This window comes from Acartia tonsa, chromosome 3, assembly GCF_053477335.1.
Source record: "Acartia tonsa isolate MP-2025a chromosome 3, ASM5347733v1, whole genome shotgun sequence".
In the NCBI taxonomy this organism is placed as follows: Eukaryota; Metazoa; Arthropoda; class Copepoda; order Calanoida; family Acartiidae; genus Acartia; species Acartia tonsa.
In genome coordinates, this window is record NC_137262.1 from 17,594,030 (window position 1) to 17,617,675 (window position 23,646).

The following is a 23,646-nucleotide window of genomic DNA, read 5'->3' on the forward strand; positions in this document are numbered from 1 at the left end:
AAATATAATAAAATGTTTAAATAAACTGTGTTAATCACTCTATGTGAATGTTCATTATAGATAATGAATAATTTAGATCGAATTTTTTTTTTTCTCATTTACTTATCATTTTATTCAAAAGAGCAACAAAAAGTATTTGTCAAAAATTGCACTTAAAGGTTTTTCAATTAATTTATTTATGACAGTTACTAATAATAAACTGTATAAATGATTATTTTATGTTAGTCACTGGGAAACCCTAATCAAAAGTGGTAAGTTGTCTCTGTACAGGTAAAAATGAAAAAAAAATTTTTTGAAGAGTTAGAAGTCAGGTTATAAAACAAAATATGCATCTTTTTGAATGTTATTTACATATTTGAAGATAAAACATGCATAGTTTGTTTTATAAGTTGAACTCTAACTCTTCAAACAAAACAAAACAAAATTTCATCTTTTCCTTTCCAGAGACAACCTGGAGGCCAAATCCAATTTTTTTTAAATAAGAAAACTACATCCTAAAAGGAAACTTTTTTGTGACATAATCTATCCTCTCACTCCAAAGACAAAGCCTATAATACGCAAAAGTGTCAAAACCGCTGCCCTTAGTGTTAATTAGGGAATTTATCTTTATCTATGCTTAGCCCCTGCGGGGTTGCCTAACTTTGCGGGTCTTATACCTGCGGTGCCCTAACTCTGTACCCAAAATAACCTACCCTAAGGAAAAACATAAACATAAATTAATTTAAAAATAAAGGAGGGTATTTCTGTGCTCGACTAGGCTCCTTGGGGGATACCACAAAAATTGAAAGTGGCGTTAATGATAAAACTTTCCTAGCAAGCACCTTGAGGCTAGAGCTTAAGAAACTATGGAAGCAGTAAAAATGTCGCTTTAACTAAAGTAAAGCTTTTGATGTTTTCTTATCCAATGAAATTTAAAGAAGTTTGAGGATAATAAATATGATTGACAAATTTAAATACCATATTCTACACAAAACTACCAACTATAAAGCACATTTAGCAAATTAAATTCGAAAATTTATACATACACACTTGCAAATCTAAATTTATAGATCAACTTAAAAATGTGTAGAACAAAACTGTTCTGTTTTCTGTTATTTTCCATTAACAATGTGGTTAAAGGTGTATTTCCTGAGATGAACGTTAAAATACGAAGGTAATAAAATAATATGTTTACTCAATATGGACACATTTTGGTTAAATAGATCAAAAATTGGATTCCTGGAACGAAAAGGCACAATTTTAAAATCGTAAAAAATGTACAACTACGTACAGCAACATCAAAAATGTTAAATTCTGTACAAGATAATATTATGCAGACGTTATCCAGTAGCAAGTTGTAGGGGCAGATTTCAAAACTCCCCTTAAAAAATTCGAAATATGAAAGGCCTTCCTTACCATTTTCCCACCCGTAATAAATCACTGCGAATTTTAAAAGAAAAAAAGTTGACCCTCAAAATTTCACCTTAAAGTGATACTTTTCTAATAGTTTATAGTCCACTAACTCATAAGCAGTAAGAATTCAAATCCATTAACTCCCTTCTAACGAGATATTGGCAACTTTTTGCACACATTTTTGCAAACGGCAATTATTTCCTTTATTTAAAGTTTTGGATAATAACATTTTCATAAAAGTTTTCAGTAATAATCATTTAAGATCCATTGTTGAGAAAAAATAACTGAAAAAATGTGTTTCCATGCAAAAAAAGCTTAAAATCTAATGATTTTAAATATTTGCGATTTAATGGTAAAAAAGAATAATTTTTTCTTTTTGATAGCCTGAATATGTTTAATTTTGTTTTTTATATAATCTATTCTTTGAATAGACATGCATATTCTTGCAGATTTTTAAAAAAATTTAAAAAATCAAAAATCGAAATTAATCAAAATTTATCTGTAGCCTTTGAAAAATACTTTTGATATTTTTAACCTATATAATCAATAAAATCAATGAAAAATAAAAAAGTTTTATAAAACAAACTTTTGGAAAAGGTTTAAGATAACTTCATAAAATTAGCATTTAAGTAGGATATTTTTCTTGTCTATTTTAAAAATGCAAATTAAACATAGTTAACGAATATTTAATTAGCAAGAATAGTAATAGAATATTTCAATAACTACTTAAACCTTTTTGTGGCTATGTTATTTATTTAAACAGAAAATCTATTTTGTCAGAATTATAAAAATAATGAAATATTTTCAAACAAGCTTGCAAAATAAATGTAATTTTATCAAACTTCCTCACAGTTTTTAGAAGATATTGTTGTAAAATATTAATTATTAAAACAAAATCTTTAATTTACAATGTTTAAAACACCTAAAAGTAAATTCTAAGCAAAATTATATTTATTCTCTAGATTTAGAGTAGCTGCGCTACTTAAAAAAACATCTAGTATTGAAACCTACAGCTGATCAAAAATCAATAGTCATAAATTGGTGGTTTACAGATATCTAAACATATATATACACCTTACAGATTTATTTTTAAGATGGAATGTAAAGTATATTATACGAGATGTCATTTAGTCAAATTTCAAACAAAATAATTTTCATTAATTCATTAACAAAAGATAATGTTATAAATTTAAACTCACAAAGAGACTATTGTGTATTTTATTATTATGTTCTTTCTGCAATCTGATTCAAAACAAACTTTTTCTCTCATTCAAGTCAGGGATGAGTTTAGTACCAAAAAAAAATAAAACAAGTTGAAATACTTTTAATTTAATTTGATATTATTGTATAATATTTTCTTTTATATATAATTTAAGAAATATATTTATAAAATATTTACCTGTCATAAAGACGACAAATAAAAACAACATCCTTATAAGGAAATTAAAATCTATTTTCAAAATTTTCAAATTCATTTTATGCTTAAGAAGGGACGAGAAGGAATTGAAATTCAACATTAACTTGTTATTTTGCTTGTATATTTATCATATTTGTTTACAGTTTATTGGTAAAGTTTGGTAATACTTTATTTCGAGTCTATCATGCAGTGAAATTTACAGCCTTCTAGTGAATCGATTTGTACGCCACTGCTTTAATATATATAAAAAATTAAGCGTATCTGTGTATGAGTACTACCCTTTATATATTTACTTTTATCTGATATAATGAGTTTTGCTTTCAATGTATATTGTCATCCTCATTAAGATATGATTATTTTGGAGACATGTCAATAACTGGAACTGTTCAACATCATAACCTAATGGTTGGAGAAAGGTAAATTGAGAAAATATTGTTTAGTTCATTATTTTCGGTTCCACAGTTTATTTCAAACTGCATTTTAATCGTTTATCTATGTGGGCCTTTATGACCTTTAATTACCCTAACCTATCCAAAAAAAGGCATAAATAATTAGTATATGAATATGAATTCATCTGCGATTCAAAGGCAACCAAAAAATAATTTGTCTGATTTGTTCCTACATTTTGTATTTGAATTTAAGATGGGGATATTCAGGAATGAATTTTTAATAAACTTTTTTTTAGTAAACTTGCTTCAAAATGTATGACAATCTGCAGCGAACAAACAATTTGTCCTGGAGTTTTAATAAAGGTTTTATTTTTTGAAAAACAATTTGAATTTAAACAAGGATGACAACATTTTTGACAAAGCTCATTATTAAAAGATATTGAGATCATGTAAAGAAAACGAGATTTTTACCGAAAAGAACAGAAATTGCCTTGGAAGAGAGGAAAATAAGTTCCTAAAGAATAATCAAATAAAGAAATATTAGAGGGGAATAATCACAAGAAAAATTCAAAGTATATTAAATATAGCCAGAGGAAATCGTATATAACCAACAAGAGACACTCTTTAGTTTATTATTAAACTAGCGGCTTCGCTCCTAGCCTCTAGGGGCTTCTCCCTATGAGATAAGGGGAAGTCAACCCTTCTATATAGAATTTGTTTTAAAAAATTAGGCACTGCTACAAAGGGAGTAAGGGAGGGGACAATGGGCAATTAATTCAATTTAAGAGTATTTGCTGAAAGACCTTGAAATCCAGATTAATTAATTAATTGGTTTTTGGGGGTGTTCACTCCCCCAAGAAAATACCCTAAAACCACCACAAGACCAGTAGGTATATTCCCTGAAGAGTTGAATCTCATCGGTCCAGTGGTTACCGAGATCTTAAGGGACGGACGTTCGGACAGACATCAAGCTACTTGGTATTATAGATATTTCTTCAGGACAAAACATGTTATACAGTAAGTGATGTTACAGATGTTGTTTCTCAAATTGGATCTACTTTGTACTTGTAAGTTTATTTAGAAATTAAAGTAGAAAATCTGCTTATTAGGGTTGAGGTCCTCTTTGACTTCTAGTGAACGTCGACGTCCATGGTACTTGACCTCTTGGGGGCTAGGTGACGCTTCAGGTACAAGTCCTCTCGGTGCTTGCTTACATGTGAAGACCGGAGCACCGAACCCCCCCCCCCCCCCCCGCTTAGTTTTGACAAAAATCAAAAATAAGGGGGGGGGGGTAGTTTTTTAATGTCTGGAAAACGGCAAGGAGGAAAAAAGCACCGCAAGGCAAAGAATTACCCCCCCCCCCCTTAATTTTGAAGAAAATCAAAAATAAGGGGGGGTAGTTTTTTCACTGTACAACACGCCAGAAAGTTGAGTGAGGTAAATCAAGTAAATCCAGTATACCAGAGGGGAAACCTTATAACAGGGATATTCATGTTTTGGAGCATAATTTCCTTATTTATTGACTGATTTTAGTAATTGATGTATCCCTGTCCCCATGAAAACACTTCTGATATATTCTCCTTAAGACTACCTGTTCAGGGATACATCAATTACTAAAATCAGTCAATAAATAAGGAAATTATGCCCCAAAACATGAATATCTCGTAATAAGGTTTCCCCTCTGGCATACTGGATTTACTTGATTTACCTCACTCAATTTTCTGGCGTGTTCTACAGTGAAAAATCTACCCCCCCCTTATTTTTGATTTTCTTCAAAATTAAGGGGGGGGGTTAATTCTTTGCCTTGCCGTGCTTTTTTCCTCCTTGCCGTTTTCCAGACATTAAAAAACTACCCCCCCCCCCTTATTTTTTATTTTTGTCAAAACTAAGCGGGGGGGGGGGGTTTCGGTGCTCCAGTCTACCACATGTAAGCAAGTACCGTCCTCTCCATGCCACCTTGAACATATTCTGAATGTGTATTGCAGTGTAACGCGCTCAATTGCCCAGGGTATTAAGAAAGGTAACCCATAAAAGACAACCCACTCTTCAATTGCACGACCTCTGTCTGGAAGTCCTAACTGTGCATGGTTTTTTTGTGTTTTTAATTTTAACGCGATGTTGAGCCAAGACTTCATCCCATCACCTCCACGACAACAAGCAAATGCGCTATGTGTTGAGCCAAGTACATAGCAGCAAGAACCATTTTAACGTTTCTAGTATAACGCAGTGTGGTCAGGGTTTCTTTGCATGCTAGGCATTATGAGTAAAGCATACTTAGCTTTCATACGATTTAAATTACTGTGTTTATTAGGGCTGTAAATGAACAAGATTTTGGTGTTACCAATGTCAATAAATGTGAAATGGTTGGAGATACATGTGTAGAAGGTATTCAACAAAATAATATTGTTATGGTTAAGTTGTGAGACGACGAGTGACTAGAGAACATAAAGAACATAATAACTTCTTTTCAAAGTTTAAATTATTGGTAGAAAATTTTGAACAGTTACTTAGTACAGCCAAAGATTTAATGTTACCCCCGAAAATATTTACCCTCGTGAATATTTTTACTTTTAGAAACTTTGATAATCTCCAAACTTTATAACACATAAGTAGTGATTGTCTTCTTTGACAAAACATTTCTAAAAGCGTTCCAAGTTTTTAATATAATATTTTTTATCTATAGATATTTCATAAGCATACAGTATAACAATTTTCTTTACATTTGTAGTAATTGAAGTAAATAAAACGGCAATGAACTCAACTACACAACTACCAATAAATAGCACCTCCAGTATACCCGGAACATCTACCGTTGGTGGCGAAGGTTTTCAGTCAACTGACTATAGTACTGGAGGTTCAGGAATAAACATAATATTTTTAGCTTTATCAAAATATAAAGAAATCAATTCGGGCGAGGCTGATTATTGTAAAGAATGTGATTGTTTGTTCACATTTTAGAACAAATTGTTTCATAGCTGAGAAAATTAATTGATGTAGTTCCTACTGCTGTTTTTAATACCTAGTTAAAATAGTTACTGAGAAGAAATGGATTAGCGAATAAATAATCCCAACTCATTAAAAAGCACAATTAGGACTAGACTGGTTTAATTAAGGCCTGCTTGTAAGTAAAGCTAAAATTAAGAAATCTTATACCAAACATTTTGTGGCAGATTAGAGAAATGCCAAAGATAAAGGTCTGACTCTTTATCATTAACATTATGTTTATATGAAAGGTTCAACTGATTATGGAATAATAGATTCATCAAAGAGCACTGACTACACCTACTATTCTAGTTCTATTTCTAATACTAGTTACTATTATTCCAGCTCAAATACATCTTATACCTATTATTCTTATACTTATGATTATGAGGGTTAAGTCGAAATATCGCAAATAAATCTATAATTTATTTTGATAACTCTTCATAATTGGAAAAAGAAAAGTACACATAACTAAGGGGGGGGGGGGGAAGTTTGTACAGTTATAGGAAATGAAATTCAGTACCAAATTTTGCCCTGGCCGTTTGGGCTTGTTTTTATAGTTATCAACCTAATTCTTTTTGTAAGCGCTCTTATATGATTAGATCTACCTGTAAAACTTTAAAAATTGAATTTTGGGACTTTCCCTTAAAGGGGCTAGTGGAGCATAAGACCCCCAAACACTAAAATTTTAAGTTCTGAGTCTATTTTCTGAGATATTGAGACGATTTTTTTTATGAAAACACTTTTTAACAAAACCGAACTACGTAACCAATACAAATTTCATTTTGGGACTTTCCTTCTAGGGGCTAGTGGAGCAAAAGGCCCCACAAACACTAAAATTTTAAGTTCTGAGCCTATTTTCAGAGATATTGAGATGATTTTTTTTTATGAAAACTTTTTTCACAAAACCGAACTAAGTAGCCATTACAAATTTCATTTTGGGACTTTCCCTTATAGGGGCTAGTGGAGTAAAAGACCCCCCAAACACTAAAATTTTAAGTTCTGAGCCTATTTTCAGAGATATTGAGACGATTTTTTTAATGAAAACACTTTTTAACAAAACCGAACTAAGTAGCCAATACAAATTTCATTTTGGGACTTTCCTTCTAGGGGCTAGTGGAGCAAAAGACCCCCAAACACTAAAATTTTAAATTCTGAGCCTATTTTCAGAGATATTGAGACGATTTTTTTAATGAAAACACTTTTGAACAAAACCGAACTAAGTAGCCAATACAAATTTCATTTTGGGACTTTCCTTCTAGGGGCTAGTGGAGCAAAAGGCCCCACAAACACTAAAATTTTAAGTTCTGAGCCTATTTTTAGAGATATTGAGATAATTTTTTTAAAATGAAAATATTTTTAACAAAGCCAAACTAAGTAGCCATTACAAATTTCATATTGGGACTTTCCTTCTAGGGGCTAGTTGAGCAAAAGACCCCCAAACACTAAAATTTTAAATTCTGAGCCTATTTTCAGAGATATTGAGACGATTTTTTTAATGAAAACATTTTTAACAAAACCAAACTAAGTAGCCAATAAAAATTTCATTTTGGGACTTTCCTTCTATGGGCTAGTGGAGCAAAAGGCCCCCCAAACACTAAAATTTTAAGTTCTGAGCCTATTTTCAGAGATATTGAGATGATTTTTAATGAAAACATTTTTCACAAAACCGAACTAAGTAGCCAATACAAATTTCATTTTGGGCCTTTCCTTCTATGGGCTAGTAGAGCAAAAGGCCCCCCAAACACTAAAATTTTCAGTTCTGAGCCTATTTTTAGAGATATTGAGACGATTTTTTTAATAAAAGCATTTTTAACAAAACCGAACTAAGTCGCCATTACAAATTTCATTTTGGGACTTTCCTTCTAGGGAATAGTGGAGCAAAAGACCCCAAAACACTAAAATTTTAAGTTCTGAGCCTACTTTCAGAGATATTGAGATGATTTTTTTAATGAAAACATTTTTAACAAAACCGAACTAAGTAGCCAATACAAACTTTTTATTTTGGAACTTTCCTTACAGGGGCTAGTGGAGCAAAAGACCCCCAAACACTAAAATTTTATCTTCTGATTATTTATTTCAGTTATTTGAAAAAAAATTTCATTAAAAAAATCAGCCATAATATCTTTAAAAATAAGTTCAGAAATTCTAGTGTTTGGGGGTCTTTTGCTCCACTAGTCCCTAGAAGGAAAGTCCCAAAATGAAATTTGCAATGGCTACTTGGTTTGGTTTTGTTAAAAATATTTTCATTTAAAAAAATCATCTCAATATCTCTAAAAATAGGCTCAGAACTTAAAATTTTAGTGTTTGGGAGTCTTTTGCTCCACTAGTCCCTAGAAGGAAAGTCCCAAAATGAAATTTGTAATGGCTGCTTAGTTTGGTTTTGTTAAAAATATTTTCATTAAAAAAATCGTCTCATTATCTCTAAAAATAGGCTAAGAACTTAAAATTTCAGTGTTTGGGGGGCCTTTAGCTCCACTAGTCCCTAGAAGGAAAGTCCCAAAATAAAATCTGTAATGGTTCCTTAATTCGGTTTTGTTAAAAATGTTTTCAAATCATGAAAATGAAATTTGCAATGGCTACTTGGTTTGGTTTTGTTAAAAATATTTTCATTTGAAAAAATCATCTCATATCTCAAAAAATAGGCTCAGAACTTAAAATTTTAGTGTTTGGGGGGTCTTTTGCTCAACTAGCCCATAGAAGGAAAGTCCCAAAATGAAATTTGTAATGGCTACTTAGTTCGGTTTTGTTAAAAATATTTTCATTTTAAAAAATCATCAGAACTTAAAATTTTAGTGTTTGGGGGGCCTTTGCTCCACTAGCCCCTAGAAGGAAAGTCCCAAAATGAAATTTGTATTGGCTACTTAGTTCGGTTTTGTTAAAAAGTGTTTTCAATAAAAAAAATCGTCTCAATATCTCTGAAAATAGGCTCAGAATTTAAAATTTTAGTGTTTGGGGGGTCTTTTGCTCTACTAGCCCCTTTAAAGGAAAGTCCCAAAATGAAATTTGTAATGGCTATTTAGTTCGGTTTTGTGAAAAAAGTTTTCATAAAAAAAATCATCTCAATATCTCTAAAAATAGGCTCAGAATTTAAAATTTTAGTGTTTGGGGGCCTTTTGCTCCACTAGTCCCTAGAAGGAAAGTCCCAAAATGAAATTTGTATTGGCTACTTAGTTCGGTTTTGTTAAAAAGTGTTTTCATAAAAAAAATCGTCTCAATATCTCTGAAAATAGGCTCAGAACTTAAAATTTTAGTGTTTGGGGGTCTTTTGCTCCACTAGCCCCTTTAAGGGAAAGTCCCAAAATGAAACTTCTAAAGTTTTACAGGTAGATCCAATCATATAAGAGCGCTTACAAAAAGAATTAGGTTGATAACTATAAAAACAAGCCCAAACGGCCAGGGCAAAATTTGGTACTGAATTTCATTTCCTATAACTGTACAAACTCCCCCCCCCCCCTTACTTAAATTTCTTTAGGTATACTTTAAACAAGGATGACAACTTCCATAAGTAGCGAAGCTCAAAAATTATGAATGGATATCGGACAAAAATTTACTATAGAGCAGTGTCATACAATAAACATTAAACTTGATAAAATAACGAAACCTTTAAAATCACGCAACCTTTAAAATCACGAAAAATTAAAAATCTAGGAATCTATCTAGCACCGCAATTAATGGACAAATCTTAATGAAACTTTATGGAAATGTGTAAAATATGGGTATAATCATTCCTTGATAATTTCAGCCATCAATCCTGAATAGGAATAAAGAAAATCTTGAAAACCTAAAAATCTAGGAATCGATCTAGCACTCCAATCTATAAACAAATCTTCATGAACTTGGTGAACATATGTAGAATGTAAAATCAAAATCCCTGAAAATTTCAGCCCTCTATCTTGAAAAGGAATTGAGAAAATCACGAAAAATAAAAAATCTAGGAATCGATCTAGCACTCCAAATAACAGACAGATGGAAAAAAAAATTGTATAGATTAGATGGGCATATGTCATAGGAATCTTCTCTAAAAATTTCAGCTGTCTAATTTGAATAGGAGCCGAGAAAATCACGTTTCCCCCAATTTATTCATTACGGACAGACGGACGGACGGAAATTCGGAATTATAGAGTAGCTTCGCTACTAAAAACATCATAAACAAAATAATGTGATAATTTCTATTAGTAAAAATTTGTGATTATTAAATTGATTATTGACATGATATTTAATCTAAATAAATATGACGAAGTTTGTATGAAATTAAAAACAATAGGTAACATTAAAAATTGAATTATTAAATGAACCCAAAAAATTTCATTTTTCAAGATTATCTTTTTGTATAATGTGCATGTACAATATTAGTTTGGTAAGTTTGAATAACACACACAAGCCAATAAACATTTAAAGGTAATTAAGACTGTTTAACTAATGGATGAAAACTCATTTTATAAATTCTAACTTGTTCTGGTATACCTAAAGTTAATCTTATCTTAGTTGGGAAACATTTGCAATAACTGTTAATCATATTTCAATTTCAGTTTTAACAATATCTAAAGTAAAACTTCTTTCCTCCTCAGATTTTGGTGGAATTGATATATCATCTGTGTCCTGAAGTTCTTCTTTAATTTCCTGCTTTATAAAGTCATCATCCTCTATTTGGAAAAACAGAGGATCGTTACTAAGAGGTTCCTCTTTGATTTCTGGTTTAATATCAGTTTCGCAATAATCAACAAAACTTATGGAAGGCGTGGGTGTGTTTGTTTCCGTAATAGATTCTAAATTCTTAATATGAAAAGCAGTTCTGTTGTGCCTTGACAGGTCTGAACTGGAGTTAAAAGAACTCTGGCATATTTCACATGGGTATGGCTTTTCGCCCGTATGAGATAATTTGTGCCTACTCAAGTCACCAAAGTTTGTAAATGCCCTTTTACATGTGTCACAGGAGTATGGCTTTTCGCCTGTATGAATTCTCTTATGACAAATTAATGCACTTTTGTGCGCAAATGATTTTTTACATACGCCACATACATGTGGCTTTTCACCTGTGTGTGTCCTCATGTGTTCCGTAATTCTTCCTTGTTGTGAAAAAGATTTTTCACAAATTTCGCATTTATATGGTTTCTCACCAGTATGAGTTCTTATGTGTCTTTGCAGTAGCTGATTTAATGAGAATGTCTTATCACACACCTCACATTTAAATGGCTTTTCGCCTGTATGGGTCATCTTGTGTGTTTTCAAATGAGCAGGTGTAAAAAATGCCTTATCACATGAATCACATTTGAATGGCTTTTCACCTGTATGATATCTCATATGAACCGTAAGCTGAGTCTTTGTTTTAAACTCCTTTTTGCAAATTTCACAGGTCTGCATTGTGAATCTTTTATTCGCAGGTTAACTGAAAAGAAAACAATTTTTATACCTACTTTAATTTGGTATATGAGAATAAAATTAATGATATTACAAAATTCCAAGATTACAAAATATTTTGATTTTCAAGTATTATTTATGTTAACGTCATTTTCTTGAAGTAGAAACAAAACAATCATAAATTTCTGAAGAGATCGAATAGGCTATACAAAAGTTCTATTAAATTTTATACTCTTAAAGTATACCTATTTTTGTATCAAATTACTTCAGTCATCAATATCTGAAATTGAATTATTTCAATTATCGTGAAATCTATAGATGATTTGATAGAGATTTGACAAATTTGGCCAAACAAACCAAATGGAATTAAAGCATGCATTTATAAAAAAAATAAAGGTAAATTTGATTCGGTTCAGAGATTTATACACTGTTAGGGTACATATCATTCATAAACATAGTTTTTAAAAACTTTATTTATCAAGATTTTAAAGCATTTTTACAGTAAAACAAGATATTTTATCAAAATACATTTGTTTATTTATACTGATAAAATGCCACATAAATATAGAAATACAAAATGTCGTCTTTGTACATTGTAAATTTGCCGTTATTTTAGAAGATCTTAATAACTATACATGATCAAAGTAAAAAGAAGAAGTTTTTTTATATTTATATTTGCATATAATCCTAAAAAAGTTTTTTTGCTTATTTTACATGATTTTAAATGTTTTGGAAAGTTTGCAAGGTAATGTTGTTGAAACGACGACATTATTCCGTAATAAAAAAGTGCGGCATTCATTCTGTGTTTACTAACAACATTTATTTTACAAAAAATTTATTTTTTCATAACTTTGACCATTTTATGCAAATTTTGTTATTAATTAATGAATAGAATATTTATCTAGACTATATATTTGTTATAGAGCCGTATTTTAGTGCTTAAATAATTCCATAAATAGGAAAATTTTGCAATAAAAAACATGTGAAACGAATTAATTTCACCTTATGCAATATGCAGGTGGAAAAATTATTGCGGATATTCTGTTAATTTATCATTAGGATATTTAAAAACATCTCAGAAAGCTAAAAATAAGTATAACTTCTTAAAAACTAGAAATGCACGGCAAAATTGATAAACATATCGATGTAATATTAGTTACAAAGTTAATAAATTGTATATACGTACACCGGTTTTTATTTACTTTTTTTATATCAACTTTTGAGAAGCGCGCAGCTTGACCCCAATATAATATATCACTGATATAAATTACAAAATTAGCGTATTATATACAAGATTAAAGAAACTAGGATAACATTTCAATTTGTATAACATTTCAATTTGTATAGCATGAGCTAAATAATAAAGTTAAAATATTGTATATATATATTTTGTTACTAAAGGAAATTGGATTAAGAAAGGCTATTTTCGCTCTTATCTATTATTTAAAAAGTGGTTAAAGCTTGTATTTTTATTCATAGTTGTTCATATTATACATTCAATTTAAATTAAACGGCAACATATGATAAAAAAAACGAAAACTTTCAGATTTTTTTTTGTAAATGTATATTGTATATGTTAAATTATCTATAAATATTATCTCCATAGTATTATTTTCTTTCTCAACTCTACGACACTTGCCTTTCAATCACTTACGTAGTTTGGACAAGATGGTGAGAAATGCTACCTCTATTCACGTCTATTTAAATATTAATTTGACGTTTTGAGTGAAAATTAACACATATTTTTCAGACATTTCAAAGTGATTTAAGAATGATTGTTTGTCTAAGGCCGTGAACATAATTAAAACTTTCATAATTACCTAGGTACTTTTATTCACTTACTACTATACTCCTATATCCCGTCCCCTCTTATTGGCTATAAGAAAAATATCGAATATCAAAGATAATTAAAGGTTTATCACAATTGTGAGAACATTTGATTTCAGCTTAAAGTTCAGTGGGGTGTAAAGCTCTTTCTGTAGGGAAAGGGGTGGCATATTAATTTTTTTTAAGGGGGGGGGGGTGAGGAAATGTAGCCAAATAAGCATTTTGTAAAAGTTAGTAAACAGAAGAAAATATTCCCTAACCCCAAAAGTATGTCTGAACATGATTTATAATAGGTATTTTTGTTTATCATTAGATGAGGGGTTTTGCAAAAATGGTCATTTAGGGGGTCGGTGGCTAAGGGTACAAGGTAAAACTATGAAGAATCTGTTGCGGAACCGCCGCTCTTGCCATGCCAAATTTCAGTGCATATGATTTTTTTCTCAGTTTACTTCCTTAGTTTTAAAAAGTGTCACATCTGCCCCCCTCTCCTCTACCTTTACAAAGACAAGATATATCAATTATCAAAGAATCATTAAATTATTTACGTAGAAAGTGAAGATATTTATTATTTTTCAGCGGTAAAAACATTCGAGCTTGGAGAAAATCCAAGATGAGCACGAGTACTTGTGATGTTTGCTACAAAGTGTTCCCTAACAAATACAGACACGAAATTCACATGAGAATTCATACAGGCGAGAAACCATACAAATGTGACATTTGTGGGAAGACATTTTCAGTGTGTAGTAATTTGAAAACCCATATAAGAACTCATGCAGATAAGAAGCCATTCTCATGTGATCAATGTGATAAGGCTTTTGCCAATAACCAAGATTTGACAAGACACAAAAGAGTTCATACAGGCGAAAAACCTTACGAATGCGATTTATGTGAGAAAGCATTTTCTGAAAGTAGTAATTTGAAAAGACATAAAAGAATTCATACTGGCGAGAAGATCTACTCCTGTGATATTTGTGTCAAGGCATTTATTCAAAGTGGTGATTTGGATAAACATAACAAATCAGTTAGACATCTTAAGAAATTGGAATCTTCTAAGACTGTAGCAGATGTTTCTTCTTCTGATGCCAGTTTTGTTGATTTTTGTGAAGTTATTGTTAAAGAAGAAGGTGAAGATTTAGAATTTCTGTACTACAAAGAGGATGATAATATTGAAGAAACTTTAATACAAGATGATAAGCAGATGTTATTAAGATGTGATGTCTGCAGAAAGATATTTAATAAAAGTGGTGATTTAAGAAAGCATTACAGAGTACACACAGGAGAAAAACCATTTGCCTGTGATTTGTGTGGTAAGGCATTTTCTGTGAGTAGTAATTTAATTAGGCATAAGAATATTCATAAAGGCGAAAAGCCTTTTTCTTGTGATATATGTCAGTTATCTTTTTATGACAATCAAAATCTTTTAAGACATAATAAATCTGCAAAGCACCTGAAAAAGCTGGAAGATTCATTAAAAACTAAATTACAATCTTCTGCTTCTGTTGATTGTGCCGATATTAAATGTGAGGTAGAAGAAACGGAAACTTTTGACAAGGATCCTCTTTCTATCAATATAGATGATGACAATGCCAAAGAAACTAATAATGAAGATATAAACGAAGACGAATTTTTTGTTGAGGACTTCCTCTCTATCGAGATGGAGGCTGGCAACAATGAAGATACAAGAAAACAAGAAGAAAGAGAGAATATTCATGACTAAGATAAATTAATTTTTAAATAAATGTTTGTTTCAAATTATAATTTTCCATATAAGCTATCGGCTGATGATTTTTATTATTCTCTGAAAATAGGCAAAAAAACGTTTAAACGGTTAAGCTGCTAGCCGCCAGCCTTTACTTTTTCAACTTTTTGTTCGATTGAGGGAAAATAGACCTACCAAGGATTACTCATGCAAAATTTCAGATCGAAATTCGAATTCTAAATACCATTCACTCATTGATTACGAGATGGTTGCATACCCCCCCCCCCCTTTTTAAAAATTTACATACCTACCTAATATTCTACACCTTTACAAAGTAGAATTTAATTTTTTTACCTAAACTAAAATACTTATTTTCTGTTAATTAATAGGTAGTGATTAATATTTGCTAAATTATGTATATTTATATTTCAGATATAAGATGTAAAAGAAATAACCTGAAAATAATATTTCTACTTCATAGTCAGCTGATACTTTATTACAACAAATGTAAGTAAATTTATTTTATATTAAGCTAGCAATGTGTTTCTGTAAAAAGTCCCTACCTAATATTTGTGGACTTTTATAACTATATTTGAACCTATCCTAACCAAAGATAAGAATCAAAGATATGTTTTTTTCTCAATAATATTGTCTGCATTATGTACACCTTCAAATAGTTGCAGTAAAAGATACCTATTGAATTACATGAAGTTGGAAGGGTGTGGAACATAATTTTTCATTGAAGATATGTTGATATACTGATTGGGAGAAAAAAGAACATTCTTTAAAACCTTTGGAGCTTTCCCTCAAAACGGCTAGCGAGCACAGAACCCCCTCCTTATTTAAAAAAACGAATGATAAATGGGGGTATTTTTTGTATGCCTAACACATGCTGGGTGCCCTTACCCTGCGGGGCCTATACCTTTGGCGTCTTAATCCTGTAGGGCTACCCAATATCCTAAACCTAACCTGGCCTTTTTTAAACACAATCAAACGAAATGCTATTCCCTTTATTTTAATTTATTTCAAAATTGGGGGGGGGGGGGGAACTGTTCTCGACTAGGCAATTTAGAGGAAACTGACAAGTTTTCTTATTAATTATGGGGATGATTTTCAATGGACTATTCGTTAGAAATAAAGTTGTTAATAGAGGGTTAACAAGGGTGTTGTTATGTGTTCAATAAATAACTTTATAATTATTATTTTAGAGTCATGGAAAAGCCAATGTCGCCCTCCTCCATAAAGCCCCCCTCCCCCTATCTACCAGATGGCGACCCCGGACACGAAAATGGAATACCAGCAGCCAACACAACACAACAACAAAAGCCAACACCGATCAACTGTGGTATTTGCTACAAAGAAATATCCTGCAAGCAAAACCTTTACGCTCACATGAAAACTCATACAGGTGTTAAGCCATTTAAATGTGATTTATGCGATAAAGCATTTTCTCGTAAGACTCACCTGGCTGCGCACACGATGACTCACACCGGTGATAAACCATTCAAATGTGATGTATGTCAAAAGGGATTTGTTGGCGGCAGTCAGTTAACTATACACATGAGAGTGCATAATGGTGAAAAGCCATATTCATGTGACATGTGTGACAAGTCTTTCACGCAGATCGGACATTTAAATGTACACAGGAGAATCCACATGGGTGTGAAGCCTTTCAAATGTGAAATATGTTTGATGGCTTTCCAAGCAAATAGTAAGTTGGTTGCTCACCAAAGGGTCCACACAGGAGAGAAACCATTCTCTTGTGAGACATGTGGAAAGGCTTTCCGAACCAATGGTGAATTAAAGATACACAGTAGGATTCATACAGTTGATCAGCAGTTCAAATGTGATATATGTGAAAAGGTATTTACTGACCCTAGTGGTTTGGTAAAGCACAAAAGGATCCATACTGGGGAGAAGCCTTTCACATGTGATTTTTGTGGAAAGGCATTTGCTGTCAGCAGTAATTTAACGAGACACAAAGTTATCCATACGGGAGAGAGGTCTTACTCTTGTGATTTATGTCAGTCGTCATTTTACGACAATCAACATCTTTTAAGGCACTACAAATCAGCTCTACATATTAATAAGTTAGAAGAGTATAAAAATGAATTTCCATTGTCTGCCTCTACTAGTTTAGTTGAATGTGGCGAAGCTGATATTATTAAACAAGAAATAGTAGATGATGAAACTCATGATGAGGATCCTATCTCTATCAATCTGAAATCTGAGAATGTGGTAGAAACTATAAAACAAGAGATAGATGAAGAGACAAATGAGGAGACAAATGAAGATACAAATGAAAGGGAACTATTTGTACAAGATTTTCTCTCAATCCAGATGGGGGCTGACAATAATGAAGAAAACATAAAAGAAGAAATAAAAGAAGAGGAAATGAATACAGAGAATTATATCCCTATGAAGATGGAAGATAAGAATGAAGACAATGCCCAAGAAACTATAAAAGAGGAAATAGAAGAAGGATTATAGGGTAAAAAAAATCTGTCGTAAATGATAAGATTTAAATAGCTTAAATGTTTACATTATAAAGTCCACGTAAATTGTAAAAATTATTAGGTGTATGGAATCGGATAGTTATAAAATTATGCCTAGATGTTTAAAAATTAAATATTGGCTGTTTAGATGTTTTAGTACGAATAAAGGGGGGGGGGGGGCGTAATGACATTTATTCGTAATCCGTGAGCAAAATGGTCTAAAAATTTAGCTAGACCCTTCAAACTTGGTATATAAGCCTAGTCCTATAGGTATTACATCTAAATGGCAAAAAAATCCAAATTTTTTTATTTTAAGGTTAAGTTAGGTAAGAAAAACCCTGCGGAAATGGGGTTTTTAGGCTTTTTTTGGTCTATTTTGATTTGGAAACTTACCTTAAATTGTTTTTTCTTAGGGTTTTTACTTAAATACACTGTATCTATTCATATGGACATTATTTAAGATGATTCAGCAAGTCGGGGACCGACCCCAGAGGGCTAGGTGGGTGGCCCGCAGGGGTTAAGTGCATTTTTCCCAATACATATGTTGTGATACATCTAATTATAGGTTTTTTAGGTCAAGGAACTCAAATTTAAAGCTAAAATAAGCATTAGACTAATCTGAAGCTAGCCTTAGCGGGCTAGGTTGGTGGCCCGCAGGGGTTAAGTGCATTTTTTCTAATATATATCTTGTTATATATCAAAATATAGGTTTTTTAGGTCAAGAAACTCAAATTCTGAGCGAAAATTAGCATTAGACTAACCTGAAGCTAACCCCCCCGGGCTAGGTTGGTTTTCTGCAGGACTTAAGAGCATTTACCTAACCTAACCTAGAAACTTACTTATAATTTTACTTGGATTTTTTTAATAAACTTTGTCTATTAATGAGGACTTTATTTAAAATAATCCAACAAGTCGGGAACCGACCCCAGCGGGCTAGGTTGGTGGCCCGCAGGGTTTAAGTGCATTTTTTCCAATATATATCTTGTAATATATCAAAATATAGGTTTTTTAGGTCAAGACACTCAAATTCTGAGCGAAAATTAGCATTAGACTAACCTGAAGCTAACCCCCCCGGGCTAGGTTGGTTTTCTGCAGGGCTTAAAGGCATTTACCTAACCTAACCTAGAAACTCCTTAAATTTTTACAGGTTTTTTTCTTGTATAAACTGGGTCTATTAATGAGGACTTTATTTAAAATGATCCAGAAAGTCGAGTACCGACTTACCTGAAGCTAGCCCCAGCGGGCTAGGTGGCTGGCCCGCAGGGGTTTAGTGCATTATTTTCTAAAATACATCTTGTGATATATCAAAATATAGGTTTTTAAGGTCAAGAACTCAAATTCAGAGCTAAAATAAGCATTAGAATAATCTTAAGCTAACCCCAGTGGGCTAGTTGGGTTGCCCACAGGGCTTAAGTGCATTTTACCTAACCTAACCTAGAAACTTACATTTAATATTATTTTTTTAGGTTTTGTTTCTCAAATAAACTGTCCATTCATGGGGATCTTATTTCAGATGATCCAGCAAGTCGAAGACCGACCCCAGCGGGCTAGTTGGGTAGCCCGCAGGGGTTAAATGCATTTTTCAGAAAAAGTATGTGTTATCATACATCAAATTATAGGTTTTTTAGGTCAAGAAACTCAAATTTACAGCTAATAAAAGTATCAGACTAATCTGAAGCTAGCCCCAGCGGGCTAGGTGGAATGCCTGCAAGTCTTAAGTGCATTTTACCTAACCTAACCTGGAATAAACTGTGTCTATTTATTATTTAAGATGATCAAGCAAGTCAGCGACCGACCCCAGCAGGCTAGGTGGGTGGCCCGCCAGGGTTAAGTGCATTTTCAAAAAGTATGTGCTGTCATACATAAAATTAAAGGTTTTTTAGGTCCAGAAATTAAAATTTAGAGCTAATAATAGAATCAGACTAATTTGAAGCTAGCCCCTGCGGGCTAGGTGGGTTGCCTGCAAGGCTTAAATGCATTTTACCAAACCTAACCTAGAATCTTACTTTTTTGAAGGTTATTTAATTGAATAAACTGTTCATGAGAACATTATTTAAGAGGATCCAGCAAGTCGGGGACTGACCCAGGCGGGCTAGGTTTTACATAGAAACACAGTGTTTTGTCCTAAAGCCATCATTTAAAAGATTCTTCAAACAGGAGGCTGACTCAAGGAGGTCCCCAACTTGCTGGATCATCTAAAATAATGTCCTCATTCATAGACACAGTTCATTCAAGGAAAAAACCAAAAAATAAGTAAGTTTCTAGGTTAGGTTAGGTAAAATGCACTTAAGCCCTGCAGAAGATCTATCTAGCCCACAGGGGTTAGCTTCAGGTAAGTCTTATGCTAATTTTAGCTCTGAATTTGAGTTTCTTGACCTCAAAAACCTATATTTTGATATATAACAAGATGTATATTGCAAAATTATGCACTTAACCCCTACGGGCCATCGCCCTAGCCCGCTGGGGCTAGCTTCAGATTAGTCTTATGCTAATTCTAGCTCTGAATTTGAGTTAACTGACCTAAAAAACTTATAATTAGATGTATCACAGCATATATATTGGGAAAAATGCACCTAACCCCTGCGGGCCACCAACCTAGCCCGCTGGGGTCGGTCCCCGACTTGCTGGATTATCTTAAATAAATTCCTCAATAATAGACAAAGTTTATTCAAGAAAAAATATGTAAAAATGTAAGTAAGTTTCTAGGTTAGGTTAGGTAAATGCTCTTAAGCCCTGCAGAAAACCAACCTAGCCCGGGGGGGTTAGCTCCAGGTTAGTCTAATGCTAATTTTCGTTCAGAATTTGAGTTTCTTGACCTAAAAAACCTATATTTTGATATATTACAAGATATATATTGGAAAAAATGCACTTAACCCCTGCGGGCCACCAACCTAGCCCGCTGGGGTCGGTTCCCGACTTGTTGGATTATCTTAAATAAAGTCCTCATTAATAGACAAAGTTTATTAAAAAAATCCAAGTAAAATTTTAAGGAAGTTTCTAGGTTAGGTTAGGTAAATGCTCTTAAGTCCTGCAGAAAACCAACCTAGCCCGGGGGGGTTAGCTTCAGGTTAGTCTAATGCCAATTTTCGCTCAGAATTTGAGTTTCTTGACCTAAAAAACCTATATTTTGATATATAACAAGATATATATTAGAAAAATTGAACTTAACCCCTGCGGGCACTAACCTAGCCCGCTGGGGCTAGCTTCAGATTAGTCTAATGCTTATTTTAGCTCTAAATTTGAGTTCCTTGACCTAAAAAACCTATAATTAGATGTATCACAACATATGTATTGGGAAAAATGCACTTAACCCCTGCGGGCCACCCACCTAGCCTTCTGGGGTCGGTCCCCGACTTGCTGAATCATCTTAAATAATGTCCATATGAATAGATACAGTGTATTTAAGTTAAAACCCTAAGAAAAAAACAATTTAAGGTAAGTTTCCACATCAAAATAGATCAAAAAAGCCTAAAAACCCCATTTCCGCAGGGTTTTTCTTACCTAACCTAACCTTAAAATAAAAATTTTTGGATTTTTTTGCCATTTAGATGTAATACCTATAGGACTAGGCTTATATACCAAGTTTGAAGGGTCTAGCTAAATATTTAGACCATTTTGCTCACGGATTACGAATAAATGTCATTACGCCCCCCCCCCCTTAAAGAATGTGATATACCTACGTATTATGAATACAATTCAAAAACTGTTTTATAAATGTTTGATAATTTTACCACTGAATTTTAACTTATTTTGCCTTTTAAATTTGAAACAAAAAGTACCAATCATTTTATGAAAGTACCAGGATGTTTATTTTGCTGTCTGCACCAAAATATCTCCCTAACTGCTTGACAGATATTGCTCTTCTTAATAGTAAAGCTTTTTTGTGTCCTTAAACGGTTTAAACTAATATGTAATAGTGTACCGTTAGACCTCCCACACTCCTTTGAGAAATCACTCCTAGAAAAACTATCCTTCTCACTGTAAGGACATAGCTGCTAGTTCCAATAAGTACCAACAGACAGTTTATGTTCATTTTGTTAAACTAGTGTATTCATGTTTATTATAGGGATGGCAATCCGTCAAATTTTTGGACCGGATTCGGATTCTTACAAGAATCCGTCAAAAAAATGGCGGATTCCCGCGGATTTCGGATTCTTATTTTTTGCGGATTCCGAATTCTAGCAATATTTTAAAAGGCTTTTTAAAAAAAATTTAAAAGATTAAGTGCTACATATGTCCTAAAAATTAAAGTTCTTGGTGTTCTCTATAATTCACTTCCGAGAGTCGAACCAGATTTTAAAAGATTTTATATATGATGATGATAATCTTTGCCTTCAAAAAGCGGGAGTTAAAAGAAAAAACTCAAGACGCTAAGTTTAGCCTATCAATTAAGAATCTGAATCCGCTATTAAAAAACGGATTCCGGATACGGATTCGGATTCGAAAATTGACCAAAAATTGGGCGGATTCCGGATCCCGGATTTGGATACGGATTGCCAACCCTAGTTTATTAGGTAATAATACCTATCCTTTTTATTAAATTTTATTTATTCTGCCGTAAATGGTAGAAAAGGCACATTTAGGGGTAGTTTTAACATTTTAACCTAAAATTAGCTATATTTGTAGTTTTTGTGTGCAAAACATAAATGTGTAGTAAAAAAAACATTAAGTTGGACCTATATTTTTAATAATACTGTTAATTAGGTGCCTCTATGAGTCTATATACGTTGGTATTTATTGATATAAAGATTACAATTTCAATACCTACACAAATTACACATTTTTTTGTGAATTTCTGAAACAGTATATATTGTTGATTATTTTCACAGGAGCTTAACATAATATACTTCTTGTGAAACTACCCCTTTTTATTTTTATTATTTTTTGCTTTTATTTAATCTATTGTTATAATTTTGTATTAAAGATTGATGTTTCTAATAAAATTATTAAAATTATCAAAATTGTAAAAGTTATTCAAAGCTTTAATTTTAAATTTAAAAACCGGCTGTTATTGTTTTCTAATTTAATTGTAAAATTTATTTGGAAGACAGAGCCACTAGATGCTAGGGGTGTAACTTCAAGTACTAATTAAAACTACTAAGATAGTTCAACTATTTTATATATAATCAGATCTATTCTTGAGATGGATATACCTACATGTTTTAGTGGGATATGATTATCATCTATGCATTGTTTTTATGGTGAAATTTTCTTGTAAATGTTTAAAATTGTTGTTGCAGCCTTACAATAAGTATAATAAGTGTAGATGATCAATCCTTTAACTGTACCAATAGAAACACAGCACAGAAAAATTTGAACACATTATAGGTTAGAAAGTACACACGTTTTTGTATGAAAGGCAAGTTATTTTTCATTTCTTTCATATAGCAAGTCGGTCAAAGATGTTGAGTCTGTTTGGATTAGATGGTTATTTTGTTTATGATCATTGTGAATGTTTTTAAATTTTAATGTCTTATCCCTTAAGATCACTTGTTAATACTGCATTGCAATTTGGTGTATATTCTTGTTTAGTCTAAAATATTTTTTATCTTTTTACTGCGCTGATATTGAATACTAGAGGCGGCGTTCTAAAATTTTCCCGCTATTGGCTAGATTGAATGTTAATCTTTTTTTTTCCATTGTCCATTTCCTGAATATCAACCCAACTACAAGAAAGTTACTACACTTAAAGGTTACTAAGAATTTAGTTTTGTTTTTTCATCATTTTTTAAAGATTAAATGGCCCTCTCTCTCACTTCCCTTTCCTTCCGTTTTTCTTAAATTTCATTAGGTATTTTTATTTGAAATCGTATTTATAATTTTGTCTCTCTTTCTTTAAAATATTTTAGGGTCCTAGTATTTTTTTGTTTCAAATTTTCGTCCTGAAATGGTTAAAATGTTTAGTTAAATCTTAAATTCTAGTTTAATATTTGAACACATTACGGAGGCATCGCTAGTATAAAATTATTTTAGAACTAAGCTTTCTTTGATTTACTATTTTAAAAATCTAAATTTTCTTTTTTCTGAATAGAAATTTCATTCTTTAATATAATTCAAATATCAACATGAAATAAAAAAATGATT

The 23,646-nt window shown here is 32.0% G+C and overlaps 3 protein-coding genes and 1 long non-coding RNA gene across 5 annotated transcripts; all 4 read left to right on the forward strand.

The window, feature by feature from the left end:
- Positions 1-1,053: 1,053 nt before the first annotated feature.
- On the forward strand, positions 1,054-6,156 carry LOC145314790 (uncharacterized). Its single transcript, XM_080154869.1, has 6 exons — positions 1,054-1,153; positions 3,157-3,225; positions 3,495-3,561; positions 4,198-4,265; positions 5,510-5,583; positions 5,927-6,156. Exons 1-6 carry the CDS (start codon positions 1,062-1,064, stop codon positions 6,154-6,156), a joined length of 600 nt encoding a protein of 199 aa, XP_080010995.1. The 5' UTR covers positions 1,054-1,061.
- A 7,090-nt stretch (positions 6,157-13,246) lies between these two features.
- On the forward strand, positions 13,247-15,505 carry LOC145313509 (uncharacterized). Its single transcript, XM_080152948.1, has 2 exons — positions 13,247-13,365; positions 13,945-15,505. The coding sequence occupies exon 2, from the start codon at positions 13,979-13,981 to the stop codon at positions 15,083-15,085; it is 1,107 nt and encodes a 368-aa protein (XP_080009074.1). The 5' UTR covers positions 13,247-13,365; positions 13,945-13,978; the 3' UTR covers positions 15,086-15,505.
- LOC145313508 (uncharacterized) lies at positions 15,485-17,704 on the forward strand. Its single transcript, XM_080152947.1, has 2 exons — positions 15,485-15,574; positions 16,276-17,704. The coding sequence occupies exon 2, from the start codon at positions 16,280-16,282 to the stop codon at positions 17,555-17,557; it is 1,278 nt and encodes a 425-aa protein (XP_080009073.1). The 5' UTR covers positions 15,485-15,574; positions 16,276-16,279; the 3' UTR covers positions 17,558-17,704.
- Positions 17,705-20,908: 3,204 nt separating this feature from the next.
- On the forward strand, positions 20,909-22,514 carry LOC145313510 (uncharacterized). Of its 2 annotated transcripts, none has more exons than XR_013877349.1 (2): positions 20,909-21,337; positions 21,548-22,514. It is a non-coding gene; the product is annotated as an uncharacterized LOC145313510 (long non-coding RNA). The 2 variants fall into 2 exon arrangements; XR_013877348.1 differs by having other exon boundaries at positions 21,555-22,514.
- The last annotated feature ends 1,132 nt before the right edge of the window (positions 22,515-23,646 follow it).

Excerpts from the sequence above, each read along its gene's own strand:
- LOC145314790 (XM_080154869.1), top strand. The coding sequence starts at position 1,062 with ATGTGTAGAACAAAACTGTTCTGTTTTCTGTTATTTTCCATTAACAAT. Across the intron at positions 3,226-3,494 it reads AACCTAATGGTTGGAGAAAG|TAAACTTGCTTCAAAATGTA; the intron begins GTAAATTGAGAA and ends ACTTTTTTTTAG. Across the intron at positions 3,562-4,197 it reads GTCCTGGAGTTTTAATAAAG|GACAAAACATGTTATACAGT; the intron begins GTTTTATTTTTT and ends ATATTTCTTCAG.
- LOC145313509 (XM_080152948.1), top strand. The coding sequence starts at position 13,979 with ATGAGCACGAGTACTTGTGATGTTTGCTACAAAGTGTTCCCTAACAAA.
- LOC145313508 (XM_080152947.1), top strand. The coding sequence starts at position 16,280 with ATGGAAAAGCCAATGTCGCCCTCCTCCATAAAGCCCCCCTCCCCCTAT.